This window comes from Apus apus, chromosome 1, assembly GCF_020740795.1.
Source record: "Apus apus isolate bApuApu2 chromosome 1, bApuApu2.pri.cur, whole genome shotgun sequence".
Lineage (NCBI taxonomy): Eukaryota > Metazoa > Chordata > Aves > Apodiformes > Apodidae > Apus > Apus apus.
Genome location: NC_067282.1, coordinates 123,820,820 through 123,848,357, shown reverse-complemented (window position 1 = coordinate 123,848,357; position 27,538 = coordinate 123,820,820). Strand labels below are relative to the sequence as shown.

Genomic DNA, 27,538 nt, shown 5'->3' with positions numbered 1-27,538 from the left:
TTTTTTTTTTTTTTTTTTTTAATAATCAGAGCAGCTGACTTTGATCAGCAAAGCCAGAGCAAAACCAGTCCCAGCAGCAGCTATGTCCATCACTGCCTTTCGTTGTGGAGATATCAAAATACAGGTTGGGAAGGGCTTCAGCCTGGTGCGTAACTGCCATTTTGTCCTCATTTAAAGCACTGTCATGTCGTGGGGTAGTTCAGAGAAGACTACTACTGCATAAAAAGGGTTTTATTTTTAGTTAAAGACAGTGGCAGATGGTTCCCTCAGTGCCGCCGGCGGGCTGAAGATCTGGTGATGGGAGTTGTCGTGGTGGGGGTTTCTTCCTCTGTTAATTCTGCTGATAGCTCTAAGAGAGTAAAATGTGAAAATAACCAGCACTCCACTACCTTGAACACAGGCAACCTAGACAGTGCTATGAACCACTGCACACCTTCTGCCCATCACCAAAGGAAAATACCTGATGGGCCAGGTCATAGAATGGTTTGGGTTGGAAAGGACCTTAAAGATCACCTAGATCCAACCCCCCTGCATGGGCAGGGACACCTCCCATTAGACCAGGTTGCTCAGAGCCCCATCCAACCTGCCCTTGAACACTTCCTTGAACACATCCACAGCTTCCCGGGGCAACCTGTTCCAGTGTCTCACCACCCTCACAGGAAATAATTTCCTCCTAACATCTAACCTAATTATCCCCTCTTCCAGTTTTAATCCATTCCCTCGTGTCCTCTCACTACAAGCCCTTGTAAACAGTCCCTCCCCAGCTTTCCTGTAGCCCCTTCAGGCACTGAAAGGCCACTATAAAATCCATAGTCTTTCTCCCCTTTTGAGCTTGCCTGTAACCATGTCTTACCATCATCCTCAGAGCTGTCCTCCTCATCACTGGAGAAAGTGATAACAGCTTTTTTAGGTGGATGGCGCTTCTGGGCACGTTTCTGGTTCCGGAGGGTGCGAGGTGGGGGTGTGACAAAGTCTTCATCCCTGTTGGCTGTGCTCAGGGGCTGGCGGCGTGAACCTGCCAAGGGAAAAACAAGAAAGAGAAAGGTAGGAGTCATTCTGTCTGTAAGTGTATGGAGAAGTCCCTAGGTGTCTCTGCTGGACTGCAGGATCAGGGGGAAGGGCTGCAGTCTCACAAAAAGAACGTACTTCCTGTCGGTTTCTGCTTGGCTGTCTCTGGCACTGGAGTTCCACGACCTTCCTGGCACATTTCTGCTGAATCCAGACCTCTGTTGTGGGAGGCAGACATCTTCTGCTCCAGCTCTTCAGCCAGAGCCTGAAGGAGATGTAACAGAAAAAAAAAAGAATAATTAAGAGAGAAGGTGGTGTGGAGAGAAGCATTATATGCATAGCAGAATTGCCATCAGGTTCTCTGATGAATTGTTGGGGGTGAGGAGCAGCCTGCCCCATATGGAGAACTGAAGGATTTTCCATTAATTGTGTGTCAAATGCAATCATTTTCCTGGCCTGGACACTTGCCCCCCCCCCACCCCGCCCCAATCCTTACTTTAGTCTCAGGTTTGCTGACTGCTCTGCGGAATCGAGCCAGCAGAGTTTGGAAGCAGCTGTAGACAGCTGGGTCTTGAAGCTTGTCTGCAAAGCAGTCAAAGTTGTCCTGCAGTTTGTGAAGACCCCGTTCCGAGAGGGGAAGCAGAGTAAGGCAGTGGGACAGATCCCGGTATTGCCGCTCAGTTCTGGGAAAGGCAAAGATTGCAGTGAGGTCTTATGAGAAGGGGAGGGTAAGGATGAGCACACCTTACCTAGAACCACAGCACATGAGGGTAAAGCATTTCCCTGATTTGCAGGGAAAGGTAAAGCATTTCCCAGGTGCTTCTGCCCTGCAGAACATGAAAGTCAGGCTGTTCTGTCCCAGGGCGCTCACAGAGTGCTGTGCCCATACCATCCACAACCACCACTGTATCCCATCAAAGACACCTACTCAGTGGCTGTCAGAAAAACATGAAGGCTTCACTATTAAAGAACAGGGTCCCTTGTTTAAAACGTGTCAGGAGTCATTGCTGGCTATGAGGGGAAAAAAATACACCGCGAGGTGATGACTCCTCTCAAAGTGCCTTATTTCAACTGAATAATTAAAAAAACCCTTGGCTGCTCATTTCACATGTCTGAAATAGTCTCAAGCAGAAGCTGTGTTTGATATGCTCTGTCCCTTGCCAGGCCAGTTAGATAAAAAAGGCCCTTTTCATTAAGATATAAAATGAGCAAATACCTATATCAAAGGAAGATGACATTCCAACGCCAGCAAAAGTTTTTTGGGGAAAAAAAAAAAAAGGTGGGGGAAAGCCCATCAAATGAACACCCTTCATGTAGCCCACTGTGATGGAATGGGAGGGAAAAAAGCTAGGCTGAGCCTCCTATTATTAACAGACAGAAAGCAGAAGGACAGAAACCTGTCCTGCATATAGTCTCAGAATGCACTACCCAAATACAGAGCTGGAGAACACTACTGTGCTTCCACATCTAAAGCCTGAATGATACTTGGCATGTTGCTGTGCTTAGAGCTCCAGAAAGAAATGCCGAGGACAGTGAGCTGCAAAATCTTTCCTGATAAGCTCCTTTTTTAGCCTGGAGTGAGAGTCTTGCTCTAGCTTTACTGCTAGTAGGCATTAAACTGGTAAGTTTTTGTGGTACAGAAATATTAGGGCATGTTAGGAAAGGCCACCTGTGGCTCACACACAGATGGCTCTTTACAAATGCAGTGTGAGAAGATCACAAGAGTTCCTGGGAGGCAGTTTTGGAAAGAGGGGCCCCTGTCCACTCCAGCTTATAAAACAAAATCCAAATATTTCTGGGGAATGTGCAACTCCCTGAGGCAGCTGAGCAGGTCACATGCCTGGGCACTGTGTGTACCAATGGCCAAGATAAGCAGACACAGCTCAAACCTCAAGGGCAAAGCCACAAGGATGGAGAAGGAAAACCACAGAAATGGAGCAAGGCAGGGCACACCAAATCTGGTGGAAGGCAAAGTGAAGATTATCTCTGAAACTACAAAGAGGCAGATACATTTCTAGATAGAAAAAAAAAAAGGACCTATTCCAGGTTATGTCAGAATTTGTCACTTTGTCATGTGAAGAACAGGATGGAAATATGTTACAACCATCATATACAAGCTAGTTTCACAGATTTCACAGAATCACCAAGGCTGGAAAAGACCTTTAAGATCATCAAGTCCAGCCTATGATCTAACACCACCACATCAGCCAGACCATGGCACTAAGTGCCACATCCAGCCTTTCCTTGAACACATCCAGGAAAGGTGCCTCCACCACCTCCCTGGGAAGTCCATTCCAATGTCTGATCACCCTCTCCATTAGGAAGTACTTCCTAATATCCAACCTAAACCTCCCCTGAAGGAACTTCAGGCCAGGCCCTCTTGTCCTGTCAACAGTGAGGGGCCCAGAACTGGACACAGGACTCAAGGTGAGCACAGGGGGAGAATCACATCCCCACTCCTGCCGGCCACACTATTCCCGATACAAGCCAGGATGCCATTGGCCTTCCGGGCCAGGAAACAAACCCTCACCTAGATGTTTTTGTCTCAATAACCTATTAAAAATATCAAGTTAAATTTTGCTTCCAGATGAATCTTCTTAGCATAAGTCAGGCAGCTGTTCTCAGCTCCAAAATTCTCTAACCACAGTTGATCTCAGGCTAAGCCAGAGCAATGTGTAGCAGTTAAATCACTGCCCTAATTTATGTGACTCTTTAGGGACCACCCACCAGGTCAATACACATGTCCATTCCCTGCAGGTCCTACCCAAGCAGCACACTGTGTAGTGTTTCATCTCTTCTAGCTGTTAACCAAATAGCTTAGAACAGTGTGGAAAGTTCAATTTTTGAAAACAATTCCTAAGAAGCAGGCTTGCTTGTCAGGAAAAATAGGATTACCACACACCTGGCAGTCCGGAATCGCTGACAAAGTTTCTCCACCAAGCTTTCTGTTTGTTTGTCTTTTGTAATATAAGAAAAGAGATGTCTGCAAAGGAAAAAAAAAAAGGCAAAATTAAGACAAACCCCATTTCTGCTTGCACAATGTGATGCTTGAAGCTGTCCTATCCAGTGATCCACTGGGTTGGTCCTGCAGAAGACAAGAGAGCTCTGACTTGGTCCAGGAGAAGCTATAAGCATATATCTACTTCAGTAGCAGGGAACAAAGCCTAACAGAACTTCAGTGCTAACCTGATGGCACATTTTTCTTAGCTTCTTGAGGAACAGGAAGACGTGGACTTTCACACAGTAAAGTACTTGTGCATTTTACATGATGACCTCACAGAAATCACTGAATAACTTCTATTTATTAAGAAGGTTCTTCTGGCCTCCATCCACTCATCTTTCTTTAACTTAAGTGCCCAGAACCAATGGCAGCATTCCAGGCAAGGTCTCACCAGCACGACCAATGCTTCCCTGTATGGAAACCAGAAGTAACTTGACTGCTAAAATAGCAGGTGGAAGGCATCTCTAACTGTAGCCATAGTTTTGCAGCAGAGGTTAATTTCTAAACATTCAGCTTTACAGTTTGCTCTGCTAGTTCCATCTCAGTTATTACTGTAAGACTCTCACTCTGCATGAGTTAGTCCTTTAACAGTGATGGTCCCCCCACTACCCTTCTCTGTTTTACACTTTTCTCTTCTCTAGTTTGGCAAGTATCCCTGGAACATAAGCCACTGCTTCCTTCTTAGCCTGTGCTCTTCTCCACCATAGTTTCCAAGTTAAACTGGATCCTCTCCACAATGTAAGCATTAAATATGGGAAAACAGTTCCATTTCAGCTACTATTCCCTTTTTTCTCCATTTAAAGGATATGATGTGGAGTGCTTATGATCAGCTCTTCTGTTAATTAATTAGCTTTTGTCTAATTTGATACCTGTCTACTTTGTTAAATCAATACTGTCCTTTCTCTTACTGGCCAGGTGCCTCCAGTTCTCTCCCTGGATGTTGCTGGAAGTCACAAAAAGTCCACCTGTAGCTGTCTTAATCACACTAATCACACTTTAATGCAAGTGCTGCTCTTACTATTCTCCAAGTCTGTGGTGACACCTCAAGTTCGACATTTATTTAGAACCACTGCAAATTCCAGAATGATGTTCCATTCTTTTTATACATGCCTTCTTGTTTCTTTGTGATGGTTTGCTTCCACTTCAGACACAAACCTCCTCCTCTTCTACATGTGTTGTCTGCAGCCACATGCTTTACTTCCCATTATTTGACATTACCCTCCTACTGAAAGCTAAAGCAAAACCTCTGAATACTTCTGCAGCCATAAATTATTTTCAGTCCCAATTTCAGTTTCACTGATAGACCTTTGCTGTGCCTTGCAATTCCTACCTATCCAAAATTCCATACCTCTTCATAAACACACTGGAGTCTCACAGACAGAAAGACTAGTTGAAAAATCACTGGAGATTTTAGTGTTCCCTTCAGCAACAGCAAAGCTTTTGTTTAGTTCAACACTCCCCTTGCAAGGATTCAAGGAACCAAGAAAAACCCTCATGTGGTTCTGTTGCAGATGTGAGAGAATATTTCTGCAATGTACCACTAATGAGATTCTTTTTGCTGTTAGTGAGAAACCAGTAGCCTCAGACTGCAATACTCCAGTATGTGTCTATACTAGGGAGTCTTTCATGACAAAATAAAATAAACCAACCAAAAAAACCAACCAAAAAATCAAACCAAGCAGAGAACTGTTGCTTTAACTACAATTTTACTAAAATTCCCACTAAAATCCCAAAAGGCAGCAGAGTCTTTAAAGTCTGTTATTTTATTCTAATGTTACAGATCCACATTCCCATGCATAAAAATCAACTGGTTTTCTTTTCTAGAGGGAAAGTAATTTTAAATGAGCTAATGGAAGCTCTTTGTGGAGTCTCTCCTCACTCCCAACTATGTGGGATTTAGAATTGATTCCTCTCAACATGACTCTTTCAGACACAAACTGATACTGAACAACTGAAAAAGCCTTCTGTAGATGTCACTGTAGTTTCTCTTCCCCAGATCTGCTACCCCTCTTACATAAACACAGCCCTGGTCAAAAGATATTTCAACCCCAGGATACCTCATAATAGTGTGGAAAGATTCCTCCTCTAGGTTGCAGCTGGGATCTGAGAGACGACTGATTATGTCTGGAAGCAAGTTATAGATGGCATTACCCTGTGCAGAAAACAAGGTTCTACATGAGACACAGAATCATGAAGGACAACTTGAGTCCAACAGTGCAAGGGGAAAGCTGCCCAGTTAAAATCAGCTCCTTTCTCCCCACCCCAAATCTACTGAAGGGTCCACAGCAGCTTTCCTGTCAAATGAAATGTCCAGAGGGTGACGCTGGTTCTGCTCTTATCTCCTTGGGCTGTAACTGCTATCAATTTAAGTGTCAATTTAAGTATTAAGTATCAATGTAAGTATAATTTAAGCCAAGAACAAACAACTCTGAACAACTTCAGAGATGGTGCATTGCCTGAGCCACAAGGTTAGGGAAGTCTGTTGTAGGGCCTAAAGGTAAGCTGCATGAAACTGTCCCCAGCCCTGTGCTAGGTGTACACAAGAAAGCAAAGGGACAAGGCACTGGTTTGGAGCCTTCCTTCTGATGTGAATGGATGAGGTCAAATTCAGGGATTGAAAAACAACTTGTGTGGCAAAATTTCTTTTATCTACCCTAATTTAGGCAACTTAGAGGGACATAGGTGCTCTACGTCCCTGATGCACCTTCTCCGGAACTTAACTCTAGTGTCATTGACTCAGCCTCCACCAGCCTTTCTCCACTCTTATGAATCAAGGCCCCCAAGCATCCACTTGCCTTGTTGGAGAGTTCATTGAAAAAGTTCTGAGCCACTCCCATGATTGTGTCCTCTGGGTCTACAAGCAGGGTTGCCATTTCGCTCACTTGGCCCTTCACCTTTACCATGTCTTTGAGGATGAGGTGAGTCATCACCAGCCCAGCTGTCTGCCTCACACTTGGGCAGGGGTCCTGAAGCCTGACAGAAGCACATAGTTACCACTGAAAGCAGCTGAGTGAGTCCCTCTAAGTTACTGATACCCATTACAGCCTACTCCACAGCCTTGGTCTGTTGTCTCCCTGCTCTGACACCTTCAAATTTGGTTTCCTGAGTCATTCTCACCTCCTCCAAGATAACTGCTGTTGGCCACGTCCAGAGACAGGACACTGATTTGAATGGATCCGTGGTTTGATATTGGTTTGATAATGGTTTAGACATTAGGAAGAAATTTGGACATTAGGAGGAAATTCCTCACTATGAGGGTGGTGAGACACTGGCACAGGCTGCCCAGGGAAGCTGTGGAAGCCCCCTCCCTGGAAGTGTTCAAGGCCAGGTTGGATGGGGCTCTGAGCAACCTGGTCTAGTGGGAGGTGTCCCTGCCCATGCAGGGGTGGTTTGACCTAGATGATCTTTAAGCTCCCTTCCAACCCAAACCATTCCATGATTTTATGATTCTGGAGGCCCAGTGTTACCCTTCCACAGAAGTCTCATCATCTGTCATCTCCCAGCAATGAGCATAGCATTACCTGGCATAGAGATGTGATGTCCAAGGCTCCACCAGGTTGGGGAAACGGATGGCCAGATCTCCTGCTGCAAGGATGAGGTTGGATCTCACACCAGGCAGACTGGACTTCTCCATCATAGTGAATAGCAGGCGCAAGTGGGAGTCACAGAACTCCGAGCTGACAAGTTAGGGTAAAGAAAAGATGGCATAGATACCAAAATTCCATTTCTCAGAGAGCAATGAGACAAAAAAACCAAACCCCAAACAACCCACAATCTAGCATAACCTGGACAGGCTGGAAGAGCTGGACAGAGAGAAACCTAATGAAGTTCAACAAGGGCAAGTGTAGAGTACTCCATCTGGGGAAGAACAACCCCATGTACCAGTGGAAGTTAGGGGGTGACCTGCTGGAAAGCAGCTCTGGGGAAAAAGACCAGGGAGTCCTGGTGGATACCAGGCTGACCGTGAGCCAACAATGTGCCCTCACAGCCAAGAGGGCCAATGCCATCCTGGGGTGCATCAGGAAGAGTGTGGCCAGCAGGTCAAGGGAGGTTATTCTCCCCTCTACTCTGCCCTGGTGAGGCCCCACCTGGAGCACTGTGTGCAGTTCTGGGCTCCCCAGTTCAGGAAGGACAAGGAACTACTGTAGAGAGTCCAGCACAGGGCCACTATGATGATTAAGGGACTGGAACTTCTACCCTGTGAGGAAAGGCTGAGAGAGCTGGGTCTGTTCAGCTTACAGAAAAGGAGGCTGAGGGGGGATCTCATCAATGCTTGTAATTATCTAACGGGCAGGTGTCAGGAGGATGGGTCCATTCTTCTCAGTGGTGTCCAGTGAGAGAACAAGGGGCAACAGTCACAAACTGGTAAACAGGAGGTTTAACATAAATATGAGAAACTACTTCACTACTCTGAGGGTGACAGAGCCCTGGAACAGGCTGCCCAGGGAGGTTGTGGAGTCTCCATCCCTGGAGACATAAAAAACCTGCCTGGACATGTTCCTGTGTGATGTGTTCTATGGGATCCTGCTCTAACAGGGAGGCTGGACTAGATGATCTCCAGAGCTCCCTTCCAACCCCTGTCATTCTGTGATTCTGTGACCTAGGAACACTAGTCTTTGTTCTCTCCACAGGAAATGATTTGCAATGTTTGCTTGTGCTTCAGTAGTAGGAAGGCTGAGAAGAGAAGAGTGGCACAGGGAGGCATTACCTGATCATGCAGACTTTGCCAAGAGTCAGGGCTGCAGCAGCTGAGAGTGCTGGATCACTGTAGAGCCCAGGGTTGTTGCAGATCTTGAGCACCAGTGGAACAAAGGCAGAAAACAGGTGCTTCCCTAGAGAACAGGGATAAAGACAACAAGCATGAGAGCACTGTTTGGGTGTCCCTCTTTAAGAGCTATTAGTCCATTTATCCCAGAACTCCTGCAAGCGATAGAAACTGGTTGAGTCATCTTCACTCACCACTTCCAGAGAGGCAGCTCAAAAAAACAGCCAGCCTACACAGAAACTGACACCAGACAAAAAAATGACAGTGTTTCCTTATGAAGGAAACTGCCTTCCTCTTGGAGCTGTTCCCCACAGCACCTGTTCTTTCACACAGGCAGACAGAGCCAGTGCTCCTTGGTGGCAGCCACACGTACCATCCAGAAGTTCTGTCTCACAAATACTGCGGATGAGCTCGGCCTCAGTGTCATCAGCTGAGGCTCCCACGAGGCCCAGCTCCTCCTCCATGGTGGTCTCATTTCCTGTGCTCTGTGCAGAAAGGAAGAGGGTAAGAAAGATGAACAGGCAACAATAACCCCTCCCTTCACAAAGGACTCTTCTCAGTTGAGAACGACAGGCTGATGCAGAGTTTGATAACCCACTTTTCCCTAAGAACTGGACGAAGCAAGTCCAGGATTTGCCAGCCCACATGCCACAGCACACCAGTGAGCAGACAGCCCAAGCTGCTGAAGCTACTGAGCTGAGACAGACATAGGACACATCTGCCATTAAGGCCCAACCCAACTTAAAGGACATGCAAATCCTAAAAGGAAGAAGTTCAAAGGGGCCTTTGAATTGCTGGTCTTGGGAGCAAGATGATGGGAAACATTGTAGCAAGGCAAAAGCAACACAAGGGAAGAAAAGAGATCCAGGCATTGCACAGGGATCTGCATCCAACTGCTGCTGCTTAGGAAAATCTCATAGTAACCTCCTCCTGTGTGGGAAATGGTAGTGACACAGTAAGCAGGGTGGATGAGGAAAGGAACAACTAGTTTCTCTGGACACTGCAATGTAGGCATCTAATAGAGACTGGATACCTAGGGACACACAACATTCTTCTCTACTCTTACCCAAGAAAGTCAGCCTCATCTGGAAAATGTTCTGACATGAACCTAACCAAACAGGATTTCTGTAATACAGGTCCTATTAAGAAGGTTACTATTACACTTTAATCATGACTACCTGAGAGAGCCTAGGATCCCCAGCCCTATGGATAAAGGTTCCAGACAGCCTTTTCCAAAACTCTGGGCACCAGTAGGTGCTCTTCACTGCTAGCAGCAGGTGCAAAAGATTGCATTGGTAAGAAAGGAGGTGAAAAGTGTTTGTCTGAAGCAGGAAGATATGCACGGCCAGGACATCACCCTTCATTTCCTCCCTCTGCCTGTTCAAAACCCAGTAACAGTGAGTTTTATCAAACAGGGTCACTGAAGGACCTCAGCTCCTGACAATCCTGACCAACACATCCATTTTTATTCCCAAAGTGCATATTACGCTGGACCTCGTGCATCAGCAGGAGAGCACTCCCCAGAAGTTTGCTGGGACAGTAGCTGGAACACTAGAAGAGCTGCCCACAGGAAAAAAAACAGACCCTCAGTTCTCACCTGTGGCCTCTTCTTCTTCATGCTGCTGTCAGACTGCTTTTTGGTCTTCTCCTCCTCCCTGAGGATGCGGCGCCTGCGGAGTTCTGCGCTTACTGACACTTCCAAATGTGCCACCTGCTGCAGTGCCACCTGTCCCACAAGGGACAGCAGGTGCATCAGCAGGAATGTGGGGAGACTGCTAGCACCATCAGAGACTCTGCCAGGAGAAACCCTTGGGTCTAGTGGAGAAAAATGGCCACAGTTCAGTGTTGACCCCTTCCCCATCAGTTACTGTCAAGTCTCACTGTACAACCCATCTCCATGCTCCAAAGAGTCCTTCACAGCATTTGCACCCTTCCATGCCAACATCTCCACTAGCTCCTCAGCTCTGTTCTCCTCCTGCAATTACTCTTGGCCCCCCAATCACAGCATTAGAATCATGAGTACACATTTTCTTCACCAGTTTTTTTCCTCACCAGCTTTCTCCCCATCAGCCTCCTGCAGCTTCTCTAGAGCTTGCTGACTGCACACCTGCAGGATGTGGGCACATATCTCCTCTGCCCCTTCTGCTAGCTGGTAGATGAGCATAACTGCTGCCTCCATGAAGGGGATCCAGTGCCCACTTGGCTTGGCAAAGCCTAATGAGAAAAGGGAGCCATGTAGCACACGTCGTAAGGTCAACACAGGCTGCCTCACAGCCCAGCTTCATCTCCTCCAAACCTGCTGCTGACTTGAGCTCACCTTTACTCAAAGCCTCACTCAGGCAACCAAAGAGCATGTGGTCCTGTGGCAGTCGAAAGGGTGCTTTGTTCTTCCCCTGTGCTGGCTACAAGGAGAAGAGAGAAATTACTCTTACCATGTAACAGATTGTCCCTAGCATGGGACAATGCTGATCAAACCCATGCTAGGCCCATGGCAGGGACATCCAGTACTGCTCTGCAACTCAACACACAGAAGGGACATTACTGTCACTTCTGAGAGGCACGGCAGCAGCACTGGATTGACTTAAAGCTTGGCCAAATGGTGATCCCAGGCCAACCCAGAAAGTTCCACTATTTCATTTTAAATAAAAAGAACTCATTGGAAATCTCAAAGTGGCCCTTTTTATAGCTGATATAATTTACTTGTTCTCCACAGTGAATGATGACTGAACCCTCCAGAGTTACCAACAGTAAACCAAGACACCCTTGCCTAGGGTTAACTCCAGGATCATGAGGTTTTGCTTAAATATATATATAATCAGTAGAAATAACAGAGAATAGCTCTGGCTCCAACACCAACTCACGCTTAGGCTACTGCATGTGCTCTGTATCAGTCCCACCACGTTTTAGGTTGGGAATAGACAACCTAGCAAATTACTAAACCGAGTATGACAGTGCCTGAGATATCCCAGCATGTCCATGGCAGCCTGATCAAGACACACTTGACCAAAACAATCTACTGCTTGGGGATTTACCAGGTTTCTGTTGCTGGAAACTATTTCTCAATTTATTGCAATCCTATTCTCTGTACTGAATTTCTGATGGTGGCAGGAAGGGGAAGGAAGGGCTACCACAGTCATTCAAGTATCTACAGTTCAATTCCTTCTCACATACAAACTTAACTGCAGAGTTAAGTCAACCTAAAATTGAATTATGACCATCTTCAGAGTATTTAAGAATGTTGTAATGCACATTAATTTGTGAGGGTCCTGTGGAAACATCCCCAGTAGAAGGGGCAAATGCAGAATAGTGGTGTTGTGTAAAGGAGGACTGCTTTTATGATGGAACTTCTGAACCAAAATGTCATGCATTCTTGAGTCCAAAACCAAAGAGCTTTTTATTTTCAAGTTCATTACAAAAATAAAGTATAAATTGTTCCCCAGACAAAGAAGCCATCTGATAGGCGACCAGCATGTTGTTATAAGTACAACATGGACAGGTTTGAAAACCTTTCATGTTTTATATTCAGCTGTACAGCTGACAACTCTCAAATATCAATTAATAGGGAGGGCAAAAGAATCACAACACCAGAAAACATCAGTAGAGGAAAGGGCTTCATGGTTGAGGAAACACCAATCAGCTTAGAACTGGGAGTCTGAGGAAGAAAATTGAAAGGAAAACAGATTTTCTTGTGCACTGAACTCTTTACTAATTGAATTCAGTCTGTTGCCTAATGAAAATATTTTTATTACATGTTCACTGATGTGTGCTAAGCTTTCCAGACAGTGCTGCTGAATGGTCTCAACCTACTTAATTTCAAAGTCGGTACAAAATTTAATCACTTCTCTCTCTTCTCAGTACAACCCTTTTGGCCTTCCCCTTCTTTGTTTCTGGATGACCCTGAGAATAAGCTAAAAGTCTTACCTTAGGGGGAGTAGCAAGTTTGGAGATGACATAGCACACTTCTTGAGCCAGGTGATAGTCTTCACATACCTTCTCAGACAGTCCTACTGTCACCAAGACATCCAAGTTGCTACCTATGATCTCTGGCTTCCCTCTGTGGAATGGAAAGTTCAGGGGGGTATTACCCAAGTTGCTGCTGAAAGTTTACACATGTATGGATAACCAATAAAATTGCTCCTTGTGCCCTGTGGAAGGCAGTGGTTTGAGTAAGGGGGGGAAGGGGAAATCCATCCAACAGCTCAAGATATAGGTACAGGAGCAGCAAGCAATATTCCACAAAAGCCAGTATAATCCACACTCCACTAAGAGATGAGGTTCTCCAAAGTGAACATCACCGGGCAGGTTTTGTAAAGAAAGAAGATTCTTGACTCTTCTCTCTTATCAGAAAGGAGCAAAACTTAAAAAGAGTACGAAAAATGTTGCAAAGCAGAACAGAGTCCAGCAGCTCACAACTGGTGATGGGTGACACTTACTCCCCTACCACAGGAAACAAAACAACAACAAAACCCCCCAGAAAACCATGCCTAGATCCCCCACTCCCTTTCTACCTCTGAAAGGTAGAATTATGCAGGCCTGCTCTGAGGAATACATGATTCACTGGGTGAAGAAGGCAAGAAAAGAATCTCACGTATTTAAAAAGATAATCTAAAAAGTTTAACACAGGCATCTGTAAGGCAAAAAGCAAAATCACCTCCCTTAGCAGATTTGTGGAGAGGGCAATGCTGTTCTTATTTCACACACTCACATACTCATGGACCCCACATGGGATCTCATGGGATACTCTGGAAGCCTAGATTTTCCTTTAAATCCCATTATTTTAGGGAAGGATATTAATTTTGAGATGACGCCTGCAATTCTGCTGCAAGCATGTGGGATGGAGTGGTAGAAACACCTTGGAAGGAACATCTAATACTGAAATTGCAGAGCTGGCTGCAGGCTCCAGAAATGGCTCCAACTCTAGAGCCAAGGACATTAAGATCATCACTATGCAGGTCTATTTTCAACTGATAAAGGACACAAGTAGCAAGAAGAAATCAGCAGGTAAGCTAAATGTCAGAGGGTCATCAGGCCGGAAAAATAAAGAAATTAAAACCTGATAGTGCAATTACACTCTTTTTGCCCCCAGCAAAAGGGTGAGATTAATTTCCTTCCACACTAAAGGCTTCAGACATCTCTACTCAGCAGCTTCTCACTGTTCTTATCCAAACACAGACAAAGCTGCAGAGCTGTGGCACAGTAAACTCTGAGAGGGGATAGACATTCAGAGCACAAAGAAAGTAACGTTACCATACTCGTTCAGAGATGGAGCTGGTGGGACCCAGCACAACTATGTTTAAATCCAGGCTTCATTACCCCCTGACCTGGTTACTATTTCAAAGCTGCAGAACAAAGGGTCAGCTGACACAGCACTCACAGTTCTTCAATAAAAATCAACTCCCCGGATCAGAGCAAGCCCTGGGCTCACCGTGCCATCATCCCCAGCAGCATCACAGCAGCACGGCGTTCCAGTGACGAGCACGGAGATTTGCCCGTGAATCGTTCCCAAAGCAGCTGGATCACAGCAGGTTTTATTTCATCCTTCTGCACAAACTCGGAGATCTGGAAAAGAAATGCAATAAAACCAAGGAGGGACAGGCAGGGGAGAATGGGCTTCAAACCAACAAAGACATTAACTGCAAGGACTACCAGTTTAATATCACAGACATCTAAGATCACAAATACAATCCAGACTCAGGCAAGGCAAGTACTCACTATTTCTTCTAAGCACTGTATCATTCCTAGAGATGCATCCACCATGATGAGAGAGAGAGAATGCACCAGGCCCTGGGCCCTGGCCCTTTGAAGGGGGAAAGGAAAAGAAAATAAAATATGAAAAGGTAAAGAAAAAAGCAACTGTCACAATCCCTCTCCTATTCAGAGAGCTGAGGATGTCTATTAGATAACAGACCTGATCCTTAGGGACAGAAAAACTTCCCCCTCCACAAGCTTGAGTTTTCCAAGTCACCCTGCTCAACTGCCAATGAGCATGACAGGAGCTTAAATGTGCCTTTGTGCTGCTGCTCCTCCTGGTGCTCAAAGGCCCAACAAGAGGCACTCACCACCCTCTTCCCAGTTTGCTCACAAACACAAGTACTAGAGCATATGAAACTGAAAATCTCTCTGTGAACAAGTAAGTCCAGAGCTCAAACTGCAGGAGATGTGCCTCCAGGAAATAGTATCACAAATAAATAAGAATTAGTGGGTGCCTTTTATTGCCCTGATGGTACAGATGAGGGTGAGGTATGGTGCATCTCACCAGGGGTCACACTTATCTGATGAATGTGTGTATCCAAGAGGATTTACATGTGAGCAAGTGCTAAGAAAAAAGAGCAACTGCCACAGTAGAGGAGACACAGCTCCTTCCTAGCATGGAAGACACAAACACACAAGTGGTACCCAGCTCCCACCTCCAGCTCCTCCATAAGGATCAGCAAGAAAGACACCATTAAGGTGCTCTCATCTGTCAGGTGGAGAAGTTTGTTACAAAAAAGACTGGTCTGAATTAATAACAAACAGAAATGTGTGTGAGAGCATCCCAACAATAATAATACCAACTAACCTTGTGCAGTGTGGGGGATAAGGAAACTGTATTGAACAATCAAGGACACAACTAACAGTAAGAAAACCAGTAAACACAAAGGAATGTGTAGTTTACAGAATGCCTACACTCAGATAAGGTCACAGCATGTGTGACTTGTCCTGAGCTCTGGGAACAGAAAGATAGCTCCAATTTTAGACCACGCGATATACATTCTTATTATTATCCCAACTACAGCCATAAGAAACACAGAATGAGGGAACAGACATTGGGCAACAACTCTGCCCACTGAGGGTGAAGTACTCAGGATTCTTAGATGTGGGATGACACCATAACAACACAAAGGGTTGAAAATGCCATCAAAAAGTGAGTTTGTAGTTGCCAATTAATAACCCTGCTGACATGACAGACATTCCTAACTGACATCCCTTGTTCCCTATCCTATAGGGACCCTACCCACATCATTTGCGCACACATATCTTGGTGAAGTGATTTGTATGAGTGGATTTATGAGAAAGTTAAGTGTGAGTGTCTGATACCAGTTTCATAAAAAATAATTCTCAGCTTCTCCTTCTATAAGGTCTCATATGAAGTTTTATGCATGAATTTCCTACACCTGAACACTACAACAAACTACAAGCAGAAGCTCAGCAGGAGGTCCCACAGGATGACCAGGACACTCAGATGTTTCTAAAAACATCTTGAAACTGCACAAGTGTTGGTAACAGCTCATAGAAAAAGCACCTTGCCTAGTGGACACAAATGTTAAATTTCAGCTGAGCATGAAACACGCCAACTTTCTTTCCTGTCCATACCCCATTCCCAACAGCTCCCCAAAAGAAGGAACAGGAGAAAAAGAAAAAACCCTCTGATGAGGAAGACCCATACCTCTCTGAATTCCCACTGGGGCTCAGATAGAGCCTCCTATAGGCGTTCAGCACAGCCTCCTTAATCCCAGGCTCTTTTGACCATATGAGGGGGAGCATCCTGCGGACTCCAGGCAGTGCCTGGGGCACACCAAACTGGGAGACTGTCACAAAGAACTCAATGGCTTCCTGCACCACTGCAGAGAGAAGAACAGTTGCATTAGTGCAGTTTTTTCCTTACCCTCACTAGAGAGACTGTTCTAATTCCTAGGTGGACTGCTCTCACAGCAAGCTCTACAAGCCTCTAAGATCACTGCTACTGTCTACAGAGGGCTCAAGTCAGAATAAGGTCACAAAGATGTATCTATGTCCTCGAGGAAACAAGCATGGCTTAACAGCTAAATCTAGTATGATACATTTCAAGGAGCACAAAGACCTTATCTGAGGAAGAACCAAATTCTCTTCTGGGAAATGGTAGCTTAGGGGGAAAAAAAGAAATAAATCTGGTCACAGCAGACAAGAGCAGTTGAATATAAGTCCCAGTGCAATGCTGCAACCAGAGAAACTAGGCTATTTCATGTATACATGGGGTAAGGGTAAGGTGTTTGATTTCAGCTTGACTGCTCCTGAAATACAGTGCCCAGTCTTCTGCTCGTGAGACAAGGAAAAAGCATTGAGCTGGAGAGCTACACAAGGGCCACAGTAATGATCAGAGGAACTGTGCAGTGAACAGTTCATGGAGTCTGACCTCTGGTAAGTGGGAGCTTACACCAATATAAGCCGCAACTTGTGCGTCTGAATAAAGATCAGACAAGCTGGCATGCTTCCCCTGCCCCAAATCACACCAGAAGATACACATTTGCAACAGAAAAAATAAACCTAAATCTTCCATCTTTAATTAAAACACCTAAGTCTGAGCATACACATCCCTTACCACCAAGCCCCTCACCCAGCAGCATCCCGTCCCCAAATGGAGACAATGTCTCAAAATGTCTCTGGTGTCTAGACACCCAACTTGCCTTCCTACAGCATGGGACAAGAGGAAGGTGAAAAAGCTGTAAAATCTGAGCAGCCAAAACAAAAATAATCCAAAGCCCCAGTGTTTCAGTATCAAGTGGGGCCTCCCCTTTGGCCTGCAAATGACCTGTAAAGACACTGAACTCTAGAGTTCGAGCCCAGGCACACTTATTACAGGTCAGGTACAAGTTCTCAGTACAGATGAAGCCTCAAGAGTGCTTGCATGAATCTAGGGTGCTGTAGTGCCCAGATGCATCTGTACCCCAGAACCATGGGAGTGGTTGGCAAGAGGATGTTCCAAGGAGGATGGGAGAGGAAGGAGCTGTGTCCCCCCATGCCCCAGCCCCCTTAGGGGTGCCAATTCACAATTAGCACTTGAGAAGTCTAATTGGTTACAGCAGTTCTAATATGAAATATGAATAGCTGATTTAACTCAAAGGCCTACTCACCACCACCTTTCACTACAGCACTGGAAAGAACCAGGCCGTAGAACCTGTTGATCAGGATCACTGTTAGTTACAAAGTTTAATGAAAGGTGAGCTGGACAAGACAAGCTGCTCACTTGCCCTCTTGTGGCCAGCATAACACCGGGAGCTGCATCAGGGCACTGAGCAGGTAGCAGAACCCAGCTTTGTTGGCCATGCTTACTTTGGGAGAACCTTGGCTGAGATGAAGATACAACCCCTCCCATGGGATGGGGGGAGCCTCCATAAAATAAGTCATTTTGGTCATCTGACCTTGAAAATTATTTTCAATCGTGATAATGAAAAAAAAATGGATTCCTGAAAAGCCCATTCAGGCCCTAACACAATCTCTGTGTGACACCTATTTAGATGGTGCTTGCTGTTCCAATAGTCTGGAAGTGTCTATGACATCCAGTCAGTGAAAAGCAGCTCCTCCAAACCTTTCCCTTTCCTCTGGAAATCCACTACTCCCACATCTCCTTCTCTTCAGCAAGGGGAAAGATCTAGAAACACTGAACAGGGCAGAAAGGGTCCCACAGCTATTTCACACACCTGAGACACAGTTTTCATACATCATCTTGCTGATCAGCCCCAGGGCTTCTGTGATTTTCACCGAGAAGTTGTAAGCATCTTGCAGGTACTGCACCAACATCTCCTGTTTGACCAGCTCTGTTTGAGGCTGCTCTTCTGGTACAACTTCTTCAGCCTTAAGACTACTGGTGACACTTGGAGAATCCTCACTGTTCTCACCTGGGCAGGAACCTGCACAGCACGAACACTCATTTGTGAGCAGTATTGAAGGTACAACAGAAACAGGCACAGTTTAGGGTATTTTAACTGTTATCTCTTCACCCCATAGCAACACCTTCCAAGAGGCAGGAGACAAACATCCAAATTCTGCCATCAGACTTAGCTACAAAGACAAAATCTCAGCAAGTAGAGCTGTGTAGAGGTGTAGAGCAAGTTCCACTACTACAATGTGATGCACCACAGAAATGCCAACTTAATATGGGTGCGGAGAAAGGCATGGTCAACTTGAGACAAAGTCCATTAAAATGCTGAAGGGGTTCATCTGACCTTTGCAGCTCTCCAAAGATGGATAAGGCCCTAAAAGAGAATCAGGGCAGAGTTGGGAGAAGGCAAACACTACTACTCTCTAGCAAAGTTTGTGCAAGTGTGGAGAGCTGACAAAGTTAAGAAGATTAAATTATTTAGACGGTAGCCTTTTGACAGAAATGAGCTCAAGGGATTAGCTAGGAAACCTTATTCAGAAGCAAAACCAAAGATAAGGCATATGAAGTCTTATAAACATGCCCAGAGGATTGAGCCCCGGATCAGCAAGACTTTGAATTTGGTCAAGGCTGCTGAGGGTAAGTGTTACGTGCCACCAACTGTTCAGGAAGCAGAACTGACGAATTTGGACAGGACAGAAGGGTGTGAGCAGATAATAGTGGCTTCACTCCCCTCAGCAGATATTATGTGAGTTAGAGCATCAGAAATGCACTTCTAGTGGGAACACAGCTGTTCGGACTAGAAATAAGAGAACTACTGTGATCCAACCAAAACGTCAGGCCACTAAACAAGCGAATGACCCAGAGACGGTGCAGTTCTCTGAGCTGTCACGTACACATAGACTAAGCTCCACAGGTTGGAAGGAGGGACAGGGCATTCCAGAGGTCTAACTCTGGCATCAGCTTGGACTTAAGGAAGAGACACAGTGACCCAAAATAGTTACCTGTGTAAAGTCTCTTCAGAACACCCAGGATTGCTGCCTCCTCATTTTCCTCCACAGGGCCACTGAATGGCTCCTTCCCGGGGAAGCGACACAGGGCCTTCTGCGTCAGGCGGGCTGCGCTCCTGGACAGTGACATAGCCCAAGTGAAAAACATCAGCAACCCCTGAGGGCAGAACACCAGGGAAACCACCCCACTTTGCCCTGAAGACCTGGAAAGCAGCTCCTGCCAGTCAGTATCTTGTGCTGGGTGCCCATGTTAGTCTCTTCCTAAAGAGCAATGTTACTGGAAATCACCCCTCTACACTGGAGCTCAAACCTTTCTTGAACAGACAGCTAGAGACCAACATATCCCTTAGGATAAACACTCTCTCAAACTACAGAGACCTCTTACTTGTAATTCAGCTTCCTCAGCAGCCCAGTGATTTGCTCCAAGGTACTCTCCACTGTTTCCTCAACTTCCAGCACCTCCTCTTCCCCTTCTTGCAGTGGCTGAAAGAGGTGCTGCACGGCAGCCCTGACTTCTGGCAGCATTGCTTCCCACTCTTCCTCTGGGCTGATCACTGGAGCTATTAAAAAAAAAACAACAGAGGGAATGAAGAATATAGAGGCTCAAAGAGGGAGAGAAACTCATCTGGAACTTAGGAATTCTACTTCTCCCCCCTTCACCTCACAGGGAGGCACTATTCCCATTGCTGATCCCACCCAGACTGCAGTAAGAACAGACAAGAACTCCTTAGCATAAAAAGCTCCAAAACACTGAGGGTAAAAAAATTATGGGTAAGAGAGAACCATCATTTGCTGTTTATTTTTTGTAGGCAGCCCCAGTTCCAAGGTTAATCAAGTTTAAATTAGTATCTGACCAAAATTATGGCTCAAGCAGTCCTTGAATGGTTGCAAACGGAAACTTGGGAGGGTGTTCATAGTTGTTTTCAGTTCTTACCCTGAAAACAGGGTATTTTGCTAAGAGGACTGTTGATCAAGATACAGACAGTCCTTTTATAACACTGCTGTAGGAAAAAAAGTGAATTTAATCCCAGTTATCTGACCTCACGGTCTCATGTTGAGTCAGATCTCCAAACAGTCACTGCAACCTGGGAGCAAATTTAAGACGAGGAAAAGTAAGCCCCTGGTGTGCCCTAGGAAGGGCAAAAAGGAAGAAGGGAAATTACCTGCTGTGGATCTGCCACAGTTCCTCATTTCTTGCAGCTTCCTCACCTCTTTCTTCAGTGGCTCAGCCAAGTCAGCACAGCTTAACTGGAAGAGAAGAAGAAATATGTTAGTTATTCTTCTTTCTCTGAAATGCTTGAGTTTTTCTTTCTCTTCCACTCCCTGCTCTAAGTTGGCAATTCCCTCAGATAACCCTGGTTTTGGAAACTGGAATAGTAGACTCTGACCATCGTCCTAGAATGTGAACTGCTTGGGAGAAGGTGCAGCTAAACACAAGGAGCTACGGCCCTGTGCAGTGATACAAAAGACTCCTTCTGATCCTAAGGAAAGAACTACCACAACGGATTCAAATCCAACTGCTGCAGGTTTTCCACTATCAACACATCCCTCCAAGCCTCCAGCATACCTCAAAATGACAACATGTGAGGGAAAAGACAGAGAAGGCAAGATCTGAACTTGGGAAAACCAGAAAGCTCTCACCTGCAGAGTTAAAGGCTACATTGTCCCTCCCACAGGACACAGAGGGCTGTTGCCCTGGCTATAGCACCCTGTAGATATTCAGCCAGCAAACAGACATCTATCATATTCATCATATTAGTCACAATTACCTTGCAGGAGAAGGGATTGTTGGACAAAAATGCAGCCAAGAGCTGGATTGCATTTTTAACTACCACCACAGATTTGTCTTGGAGGCGTCCAACGGCCAGTGATACCACAGACTGAAACTGAGTCAAAGGCAGGACCTAGCACAGAATGAGAGCAAGGACACAGTTATTAAGGTGGTCTAGAGAGTCATGAAAACTATTTTACTGCAGACATATTAATTTGCCAAAAGGCAGTTACAGATTTATAGAAAAATCTAAGTCTGAAGGGATCTCTGGATATCTCCTGGTCCAGCCTCTGTTGAAAGCAAGGACACTAGGTTACCCTGAGTCCTGTTGAGTCTTATTATATCTAGGGTGATGTTTTCCCATTCCAGTGTCCAAGAAGAGCTTGTGTACTGTGCTCTTCCTGCCAGTCTGTCCCAGTAATGAAAAGCAGAATTTAATTTCTCTTCCCCAGTTCTCTCACCCCTAGTATCTTAGTTCTCTTGGGAAATGGAAACTGCAGGCACCACAGTACACAGAGACAATACCTTTTCCCGTTAAACTTCAGTCTCTGCAAGCAGAGAGCCAGGTGACAGAGACTCCCTGGGGAAACACTCCAGGGAAAAGGATGGCTGAGGCAAGGCCACTTCCCCAGCACAGGCTGACCTTGCACTGAACGATGCGAGTGAAGAGCTGGAGCACACGGCTGCGAACGAAGCTGTGGATGTCACAGACATGGGCCTGCAGGATACCCAGGAACTGGTCCCGAGTGCCACGGGCAGCTTCCTCCAGCTGGTCACCATTCAGCACCTGCAGCAGCACTTCTGCCATGGCTGCCAGCACAGCGTTCCGCATCATGTAGCTCTGCAAAAAGAAGAGTTGTTGAACTAGGAAAAGACAAACGGGCCTGACGTGATGTGCCAAGGGGAAGGATGGCCCAGAGTTTGAGCCTTCTGAGTTCCAAGCTTCAGCCTTAAGTGAATTTCTTCCCTGTGAGCTTTTTATTAACCTTGGGTGAGCATCATTGTGGCTGCAAGGGAGAGCAATCCAACCCTGCTATCGAGCTAGATCCACCGAAGCCAAGGACTGATATGAGAAACTTTTAAGGGCAGTTTAAGAAAAGGTAACACAATGACAAACTCATTAAGTACTGAAGAACAAGGGACAACAGCTGGGATCTCCATTCTCTGCTATCTGGGAGTGAGAACCAGACAGTAGACGTCATGGTTTCCATTTGCTTTGCATCTTATAGGTAAGGGAAGAAGCTGTTCCAAACAGCAGGTTTGGGCTACTTGATCTCTGTGAAAGAGGTTCTGTTTTCAGACAGAAAAGCTAGATGGTAGCACCTCCACTTGACTCCTCCAGACAGGGTAGTACTGTGCAAATGTACCTCCCCATCCAAGTGACGCAGGAGAACACTCATGTTGGATAACATCAGAGCTGGGATCTGCTCAGCCAGTTCTGTTACAAAGGCAGCATAACCCTTCATTCCAGAAGCATCACGAGCCACATCCTGCGGACATTTTTGTCCGATTTCCCTGCACAGAAAGATGAAAGAAGGAATAGGGTGCCTCAAGTTGCTAGAGACAGAAGGACAAGCCTTGGGGTGTTTTTCTCACCTCAGCAATTCGCCCACCAGGCTCTTCAGACCATACTCGGTAGCCCAGAGGCTCACAGCCTGGGCAAACACTGGGGCTACGTGTTCAAAGTGCTGCAGCATCTGTGTGATCTTCAGCGTGGCACCTTTTGCACGTGAGGAGGGAGAAAGAGGTCAGGGAAAGGGACTGGGGAAGGCCCAGAGGAAGCAGGCAGAAGAGCAGGAACTCACTGAACATGTGATCATAGTGAGTCAGAGCTGCAGCAAGCAGGTGTATCACAGCCTCCCGCGTGGCCCGGTACTTCTGAAGACCGATACCTGGATTCTCCAGGATACGATAGCAGGTTCCTGTCATTAAGCTAAAGCCACAGAAGAGACAAGTCAACCTCAGCATCACGACTTGCACCAACATCATTCTAGCACATGGCACTGGGCAAACATTTCCCTCAAACCAGAGAGATTCTCCAGTATCCTTAAAAAAACTGAGCAAACATAATCTGAACTTTAGAGACCTCCATGAGAAAAGGAAGAGTTTTGTCCATTTCCCAGCAATCTCTGCACCCTGCTGAGGGCTGAAAAACCACCTGACTGGCAAATTTAACATTTCACCCTCCCTTCCAGAATACCACTGTCCCCCATAACACCTCTACAACCACTCCATCCCCGACCTGACAAACTCTTCTTCCACCACCAAACCACTCCAAAGCTGACGGAGATCCAGTTGCAACAGCTGTGTGAGCAATCTTAAGAGCGGATCCCTCTCCTCTTCCCACAAGGATCCAGAGGTCTTGGCACGGTTCTTCTTGTTCTAGACAGGAGATGACATGATGTGATACATCAGCAGCTTGACATGATGAAAACCACCACCATCGCACTGCTTCCCTCCAAACAAAAAACGACTGTTAAATGCTGCTGCACTAAGGGACATCTAGTGAGATACACCAGAAGCTTCCAAGCCCACAGCAAATGACCATGGCTGTCATCTTTGAGCACAGAAGGGAACTCTTGAGAAATCACCAGCACAGAAAGGACCAGCCAGACACCGGAGAGCGAAACAGAGAGACCTGGGCATCTGAATCCCTGCTGATGTGTAGACACATATTGTCCCTTTGACTGTTTTCTGTTTCACAGAAATCCCAGTACCCAGAGACTTTTTACAAGGGTGTGCAGCGATAGGACACAGGGTAATGGCTTTGAGCTGGAAAAGGGGAGATTTAGGGTAGAAATCAGGAAGAAATTCTTCAGTGTGAGGGAGGTGAGACACTGGCACAGGTTGCCCAGGGAAGTTGTGGCTGCCCCCTCCCTGGCAGTGTTCAAGGCCAGGCTGGATGGGGCTCTGAGCAACCTGGTCCAGTGGGAGGTGTCCCTGCCCATGCAGGGCGGTTGGATCTAGGTGATCTTTAAGGTCCCTTCCAACCCAAACGACTCCATATTATGTACTGCTTTTGCCAGCATAACATTCAAATAAACCCAGCTATAAACATCTGACAAATACTAGCGAGTTCAGCAAGGTCACAAGTTTTCCATGATCATCTTGGTTTTCCCTTAGTCCCCTCGCTTACCTTCCCACCAGGATCCACCTCCAGCAAAGCACTCTTGCATGTTTCTGTCTCAAAGGCATCTACCAGGCCAGTCAGCAAATAGCAGTTCATCTTGAGAGCGTTGAGATGAGCAGCACGCTCCCCACAGCTCAGCCCAGAATCACCCAAGATGGTGGGAAGCTCATTGGAATGACGGGACACCACTGAGGAGAGGCAGAAAGTCATGAGCACTCCTTGCCACACCCCTCAGCCATCCTCTTTTGGAGACCTAGAGCAGCCATCAGATTACCAAAGATGTGTGCTCACATCCTACCAGCTGGAATGTGGGCTGCCCCCTGCAACCCAAACCTTGGATGTGCTGTCCTGTCCTATCCCCACAGCCCCCCATCAGCTCACAGAAACACTCACTCAGAGCTGATGCCTCCCAAAGACGCATTTTCCCAGGGATGCAGGGAAGGGGATTTCCTGTCGGCCTGCCCTTACAGCGAACACGCACAGCTCTGCAGTGTCCACCAAGATTACAGACCCATGTTGCTGGAATGGGCTGAGGGTGCAACCCAGCTGGTCAAGTCACATTAGCCTTTCTGTCATCATCGAGCTGCTGAAGGAGGGCAGCCTCCCCATCACCCCTGCTGCAGCTGGCAGCAGCCAACACCCACCCTGCATCATCAGCTCCAGGGCATCCTCCTTCACATCGGTCCCCACAGCTCCGAAGTGGCTGCAGGAGAAGCAGAGCGCATCAGAACAGCGAGGAAACGCCCCCAGGCAGAGACGCGAGCGCCTGGGAGCACCAGCCTCTCGGCAACCCCCGGTGTCCCCGGGAGCCTCAGCCCCGCGCCCGCCGCTCGGTACTTACTGCAGCAAGCTGTAGAGGGGGTCGAAGTGCTGCAGCACCGCCAGCGCGCCCCGCGCCCGGAAGGCGGCCCGGAAAGCTGCGGGGGGGAAACACAGCGGGGAGGAAACCAGCGGGCACGGCCCTGGGAGCGGAGCAGGCCCGGGGAGCTGGGGGGGCACCCCTTACCGGGGCTTACCTGAGAGGGCGGGCAGGAGCTCGCGGGCGGGCAGCACCTCCTGCACCGTGTAGCGCCCGGGGCCGCCGTCCCGCAGCAGGTCGGCGGGGGCGAGAGGCAGGTGGAACTCCCAGCCCGCCGCCGCGGGCCCCACGGCCCCCGCCGCCGCCACCGCCGCCATCATCCCGTCCCCTCAGCCCGGGCACTCCAAGCAGCGCGCGCGGGCCGCGCCGGCCCCGCCCCCTCCCCGCCCTGGCCCTATCAGCGCCCAGCAGCGCGGCCGCGCGCCCAATCCCCGCCGGCTCCTCGGCCGTTAGCGCGACGTCACGCCCGCCCCCGCCCCCTCCCCCTTCCCGACGGCCACCGCGGCCGGCAGGGGCGGGCGCGGCGCCGCCGAAGCGAGGGCCCCGGAGCCAGCGCCGCGCCCGCAGGGTCACCCCCTGTCACCCTCCCCCCCCATGGCCACCCCCCTGGCCACGCTGCTGCGAGCGGCGGGGCGAGCCCTCCTGGGCCGGGCCCCGCAGCTGCCGGGGGCCCAGCGGAGCCTTAGCGGCGGCGGGGCCTGCCGGGGGCCCGTGCGGCCCGGCCTTCCCGTGCCCCTCTCGTCGCCCCTGGCAGGGCTCACCCGGGCCTTCCGCATCAGGGAGCCCCCCAAGCCCAAGCAGGTGGATCGCTGGACGGAAAAACGGGCCTTGTTCGGCCTCTACGACAACGTGGGGATCCTGGGTAAGGCCTCCCGGCTGCGGCAGGAGAGGAGGGAGGCCGGGCTCACCTGCGGCTCCTCCGGCAGCGAGAGGGCGCGGGGGGGGGAAAGCGGGTCGGCGGCTGCCCTCCGGCGCCCTGCCTTACCCTCTGGCCTCTGCCTTCCTGCTTTCAGGTGGCTTCCAGATCCACCCGAAGAGTCTCATTGTAGGGCCCCGGTGGCTGCGGGGCTGGCGGGGGAACGAGCTGCAGCGGTGCCTCCGCAAGAAGCGGATGGTGGGAGACCGGATGTTTGTCGATGACCTGCACAAGCTCAACAAGAGGATCCGGTACTTGTACCGGCGCTTCAATCGCACCGGCCAGCACCGCTAGGGGCGAGGATGGCTTTGGCTCCTGCAGCGCGGCGGTTTTTGTGGCGTCGTGGTCAGAATAAAGCCAGCTTTCGTACAGTTGGGTTCCCAGTGCTTCACTGTTGCCCTCCTGGCCCAGCCCCAAGGTCCTGTTGCTGCTCCAGGCCTGAGCTCTGTGCAAGTCCTGCTCCCCTCAGGCGTTTCTGACATACAGACATGTCTCAGCCTGCATTTCTGAACGTGACCTCTGAATCCTCTTGTTCTCTGGCCAGGCCTGAAGCATCCTTTCCTTCTCTGTGAGCCCCAGGTTCTCACGTCCTGCTTGACAATTTCAGTACACTCCAGCGTAGGTTTTTCCTCATAGCTAAGTTCTTGAGGCAGTGCTAAGAGCACCTGCCTATGTCTTCTTGCTTCCTGATGCCCCCTTGCCCTCCATGTGTCTGTGATTAAGCTTCAAATGCAAATGTCAGTTGAAATGCATCCAGACCTGTCTTAAAAACAGAATTTGCTTTTCACACTGATGATGACTTAATCCTTTACTAATGACTGGTGGCCTTTTTTTTATAATGTAGTCAGGATTTGCAAAAGTGATTCAGGCACTTAACTGGTTTTAAAAGCTCTAGTTTTCTCTAACTGTGGCTGGTTTCTTTAGACAAGTTATGGTGTGTCAGAGCTGGCATGCTGCTAATCCAGCTCCAGAAAAGGCTGTGGAACAAGCAGGTGTTTGCCTGTCTCTACTCCCTTAGTTGTTAATTCTGCTGGTAGCTAACTGGAGAGTTAACTGGTGATGTGATGTATCCTCTAACAGAGCAACATCCCTCTTGTCTTTAAAAACGCTTGGGTGGAAGCTGTGGGGAATGAGAAGAACTTCCTTTAGCTTTCAGCTTTAGGGAGGTGGAGCTGAAGTCTCTATTCAAGCAGCTTAAGAAGTCCATGTTCTTGGGAGCAGGGTGGCAGAGCTGCAGGACTTTTGCTAAAAGGTGTTGTGGATCTCAGATTGAACACCTGGAAGAGAGCAGTGGGTGGTTATTAGAAACATAAACTATGGGTGTAGCAAATCCTTGGCTGAAAGCACAAAGCAACCAAGCCCTTTGTAACCTTTGTCAGCCCTTAGTCTTCCAGCCCCAACTTGGCCAAGGCTCTGTGGGTCTGTAGCTCCACAAGCTCCATCTTCTGTTACTGCAATAGTT

General features: G+C 47.8%; 2 protein-coding genes and 1 non-coding gene across 6 annotated transcripts; 1 reads left to right on the top strand and 2 right to left on the bottom strand.

The window, feature by feature from the left end:
• Window positions 1-216: 216 nt before the first annotated feature.
• Window positions 217-26,179, bottom strand: NCAPD2 (non-SMC condensin I complex subunit D2). Of its 4 annotated transcripts, none has more exons than XM_051610289.1 (31): window positions 26,069-26,179; window positions 25,143-25,317; window positions 24,946-25,004; window positions 24,308-24,489; window positions 23,414-23,553; window positions 22,977-23,104; window positions 22,768-22,891; window positions 22,539-22,686; window positions 21,815-22,012; window positions 21,170-21,304; window positions 20,564-20,648; window positions 19,786-19,960; window positions 19,395-19,516; window positions 18,212-18,421; window positions 16,201-16,375; window positions 14,487-14,571; window positions 14,200-14,333; window positions 12,696-12,828; window positions 11,092-11,176; window positions 10,827-10,988; window positions 10,372-10,589; window positions 9,148-9,259; window positions 8,718-8,841; window positions 7,531-7,686; window positions 6,805-6,982; window positions 6,067-6,161; window positions 3,911-3,991; window positions 1,505-1,691; window positions 1,147-1,273; window positions 854-1,015; window positions 217-349 (listed from the first exon to the last, which is right to left on the bottom strand). In XM_051610289.1, the coding sequence occupies exons 3-31, from the start codon at window positions 24,953-24,955 to the stop codon at window positions 267-269; spliced, it is 3,954 nt and encodes a 1,317-aa protein (XP_051466249.1). In that variant the 5' UTR covers window positions 24,956-25,004; window positions 25,143-25,317; window positions 26,069-26,179; the 3' UTR covers window positions 217-266. The 4 variants fall into 4 exon arrangements, with proteins under 4 accessions (XP_051466249.1, XP_051466262.1, XP_051466255.1 ...); XM_051610302.1 differs by having other exon boundaries at window positions 25,143-25,218; XM_051610295.1 differs by having other exon boundaries at window positions 26,146-26,179.
• LOC127380326 (small nucleolar RNA U85) lies at window positions 24,562-24,885 on the bottom strand. Its single transcript, XR_007888484.1, has one exon. It is a non-coding gene; the product is annotated as a small nucleolar RNA U85 (small nucleolar RNA).
• On the top strand, window positions 25,656-26,447 carry MRPL51 (mitochondrial ribosomal protein L51). Its single transcript, XM_051610529.1, has 2 exons — window positions 25,656-26,022; window positions 26,174-26,447. Exons 1-2 carry the CDS (start codon window positions 25,755-25,757, stop codon window positions 26,368-26,370), a joined length of 465 nt encoding a protein of 154 aa, XP_051466489.1. The 5' UTR covers window positions 25,656-25,754; the 3' UTR covers window positions 26,371-26,447.
• The last annotated feature ends 1,091 nt before the right edge of the window (window positions 26,448-27,538 follow it).